The sequence below is a fragment of the Belonocnema kinseyi genome, chromosome 8, assembly GCF_010883055.1.
Source record: "Belonocnema kinseyi isolate 2016_QV_RU_SX_M_011 chromosome 8, B_treatae_v1, whole genome shotgun sequence".
NCBI classification, from domain to species: Eukaryota; Metazoa; Arthropoda; class Insecta; order Hymenoptera; family Cynipidae; genus Belonocnema; species Belonocnema kinseyi.
In genome coordinates this window covers 70716506-70720336 of record NC_046664.1, presented here as the reverse complement: position 1 = coordinate 70720336, position 3831 = coordinate 70716506, and the positions used below count along the sequence as shown (strand labels likewise).

Below are 3831 nucleotides of genomic sequence, written 5' to 3'. Positions count from 1 at the left end.
AATCTTTTCAATCTAGCTTTTCAATCCCTTTTGAAATCTTTAAATGTAAAATCTTTATGAAATTTTTATCAAATCTTTTACATATTTGTAAAATCTTTTGTATTCATTCGAAATCATTAAAATATTTGAAATATTTGTGAAATCTTCTAAACAAATTTGAAATCGTTAAAATTCTTTCAAATGTTTTGAAATATTCAAAATCTTTGTGAAATCTTTTGAAATCATCTAAAAAAATTTAGAAATCATTGCAAACTTTGAAATGTTCTAAAATATTATAACTCTGATATATTATAGTACCCTTTTTAAAATCGTTGATATCCTTGAAATCTTCTGAAAGTTTAAAACAATTTTCTGAAATATTTGAAATCTTTGAAAAATCCGTGAAATATTTATAAAATCTTCTGAACATATTTGCAATCGTTTAAAAACTTTCCAATGTATTGAAATCTTTTCAATCTGGCTTTTCAGTCCCTTTCGAAATCTTTGAATATAACATCTTAATGAAATGTTGATCAAATCTTTGAAATATTTATAAAATCTTCTAAACAAATTTGAAATAGTTAAAAATCTTTTAAATGTTTTGTAAAATTCGAAATCTTTTAAAATCATCTAAAATTTTTTTTAGAAATTACTGCAAAACTTTGAAATGTGCCGAAATTTTAGAAATCTGATTTATAATAATACCCTTTTTAAAATATTTAATTTCCTTAAAATCTTCAGATAGTTTTTAAATCTTTGTGAAATATATTAAAAATTAAAATATTTGTAAAATCTTCTGAAACCTTCTAAACGAATTTTAAATCATTAAAAATCTTTCACATGTTTTGAAATATTCGAAATGATTGTGAAATCTATTGAAATCATTTTTTAAAACAATTAGAAATCATTGCAAAACTTTGAAATGTACCGAAATCTTATAAATCTGATTTACTATAATACCATTTTTAAAATCTCTAACATCTCCGAAATCTTCTGAAAGTTTAAAAATCGTTGTGAAATATTTGAAATCTTTTTAAAATCTTCTGAAATCTTCTAAACGAATTTGGAATCGTTTAAAATCATTCAAATATTTTGAATTATTTTAAATCTTTTTGAGATCTTTTGATATCTTGTAAAAAAATTTAGAAATCATTCAGAAATTTTAAAACTTCCGAAATCTTATAAATCCGATTGACAATAATACCCTTTTGAAATTCTTTATTACCCTTTAAATCTTCTGCGAGTTAAAAAAAATGTTCTGAAATATTTGAAATCTTGAAAAATATATGAAATATTTATAAAATATTCTAGAAAAAACTGGAAATAGTTTGAAATCTTTCAAATGTTTTGAAATCTTTTCAATTTGGCTTTTCAATCCCTTTTGAAATATTTGGATGTAAAATCTTTAAGAAATTTTTTATCAAATCTTTGAAATATTTGTAAAATATTTTGTATTCATTTGAAATCATTAAATTATTTGAAATGTTTGTGAAATATTGGTAAATTCTTCTGAAATCATCGAAATAAATTTGAAATTATTTAAAAAATTTTTAATGTTTTGAAATATTCGAAATCTTGGTGAAATCTTTTTAAATCGCTCTAAAAAAAATAAATGGTTCAAAAACTTTGAAATATACCGAAAACTTATTAAAATGATTGACCACAATACCCTTTTTAAAATCTTTAATATCCTTGAATTCTTCTGAAAGTTAAAGAAATTTTTCTGAAATATTTAAAATCTTTGAAAAATCTGTGAAATCTTTATAAAATCTTTTACAAAAAATTTGAAATCGTTTAAAATCTTTTAAATGTTTTGATATCTTTTCAATCTGGCTTTTCAATACCTTTCGAAATCTTTGAACGTAAAGTCTTCCTGAAATTTTTATAAAATCTTTGAAATATTTGTAAAATTTTTTGTATTCTTTTTTAATTAATTAAAATATTGGAAATCTTGGTTAAATATTTATAAAATCTTCTGAAATCTTCTAAACAAATTTAAAATCGTTAAAATTCTTTCAAAAATGTTTTAAAATATTCAAAATCTTTGAGAAATATTTTTAAATCATCTAAAAAAATTTACAAATCATTGCAAAACTTTTAGATGTACCGAAATCTTAGAAATCTGATTTATAATAATACCCTTTTTTAAATATTTAATTTCCTTGAAATCTTCCGAAAGTTTTTAAATCCGTGAAATATTTGAAATCTTTAAAATATTTGTAAAATCTTCTAAAATCTTCTAAACAAATTTGAAATCGTTTATAATCTTTCAAATGTTTTGAATTATTCGAAATCTTTGGAAAACATTTGTAAATCATTGCAAAACTTTGATATGTACCGAAATCTTATCTAAGTAATATACTATGATATCCTTTTTAAAATCTTTAAAATCCTTGAAATCTTCTGAAAGTTTTAAAATTTTTGTGAAATATTTGTGAAATCGTTGTAAAATCTTCTAAACAAATTTGAAACTGTTTAAAATATTTTAAATATTTTTAAATCTTTTAAATCATTAAAATATTTGAAATCTTTGTGAAACGTTTTAAAACTTTTTACAATATTCTTTTCTAAATATTTTTTTGAAATAAAAAATCATTTTCAATTTTTCTAGGAAATGTTTTTTTCTTCTTCGGAAGCCTTTCAAAGTTCTTAAAAAACTTTTAAATGTTTTGTTCGAAATCTCCCAAGATTTATATTTGGTTTCAAATTAAGCCGTGGACTATTTGCACCTAAATTTTGGCACGAATGGCCGGATTTTTTTGGTACACCAAGACACTTCGTTTGAATGATTTGAAATCATTTCAAATTTAAAATTAATTTTAAACCTGAAAGTACAATTCAATTTGAAAAATAATTTATTTATTTATATTCACAGTTGATCAACTAAAAATTTTTTATTATCAAAACTCTTCTACTTTAAACGTTTCTAATTATTAATAATTCAAGACTTTAAAACGGCATTTTAAAATTATTTCAAATAAAATGTACGCTTAAAAAATTAAAATCAAAATGGAACATTTTTGAAGTGAAAGATTTTCGAATTAAACTGATATGATAATTGAAAATGATCGCAACTTAACTAATTATTTAAAAAACGATTGAAATCAAAGTTGAATACATTTTTGTTCTTAAAATTTGTGAAATTCCCTTCAAAAAAATTAATTCTCTGTTATTTTCCGGGTTTTCCCGGTCTCATAACATATTCGGTTGCACAAATACAATAGTAGACTTTTCACATAAAATAAATGAACTTTCTACGAAAAAAGATGCCTTTTAAACCAAATAATTGAATTATCAACAAAATGATCAAATTTACAACCAAATATTAGAATTTTTAACCAAAAGGGATTATTTCTGAACCAAAAATATAACAATATGTAAATAAATAACAGGAAGCAAAACGAATAATGGTCTTTTCAAACATTGTATATTTAAAAAGAAAAGGGAGAAAAGGGCAAAATTTTCGCAAATAGGGGAAAAAGGGGAAATAGATGGAACAGGGGAAGCAAATGCTGAAAATCTGAAACTTACCTGGATGTAAAAAGCAGTTATTCTGACTTTTCTATTGGGGAAGAAAAAGAGGAATGGAATCACGAGCTCGGAAACAATTGCGTGAACCGTACTTAGTCTCAGAAACCAAACTGGCAAATTGTGAGCATACCAAGCCAATGGTGTTGGAATACACTGAGACTCAAAGTGTACATTTAGAGCTGAAAAATAAATTCAAAATATAAATAAATCAATTCAATAAATTTAAATTTATTAGTTGAAATTAAATCAGGGTGTCCACTAATTTTCGCATACCAAATTCCCGGTTTCAAATATCAAATCTTCTCTTAATAGAAGTTTATC

At 22.7% G+C, this 3831-nt stretch overlaps 1 protein-coding gene across 1 annotated transcript in view; it reads right to left on the bottom strand.

The window, feature by feature from the left end:
* LOC117177953 (lipase maturation factor 2-like) overlaps positions 1-3831 on the bottom strand; it is a 48477-nt gene that overhangs the window by 21434 nt on the left and 23212 nt on the right. The window contains exon 5 of the mRNA XM_033369087.1: positions 3511-3689. Within this exon, the coding sequence (XP_033224978.1) occupies positions 3511-3689 (179 nt within the window). The remainder of the gene's footprint in view (positions 1-3510; positions 3690-3831) is intronic.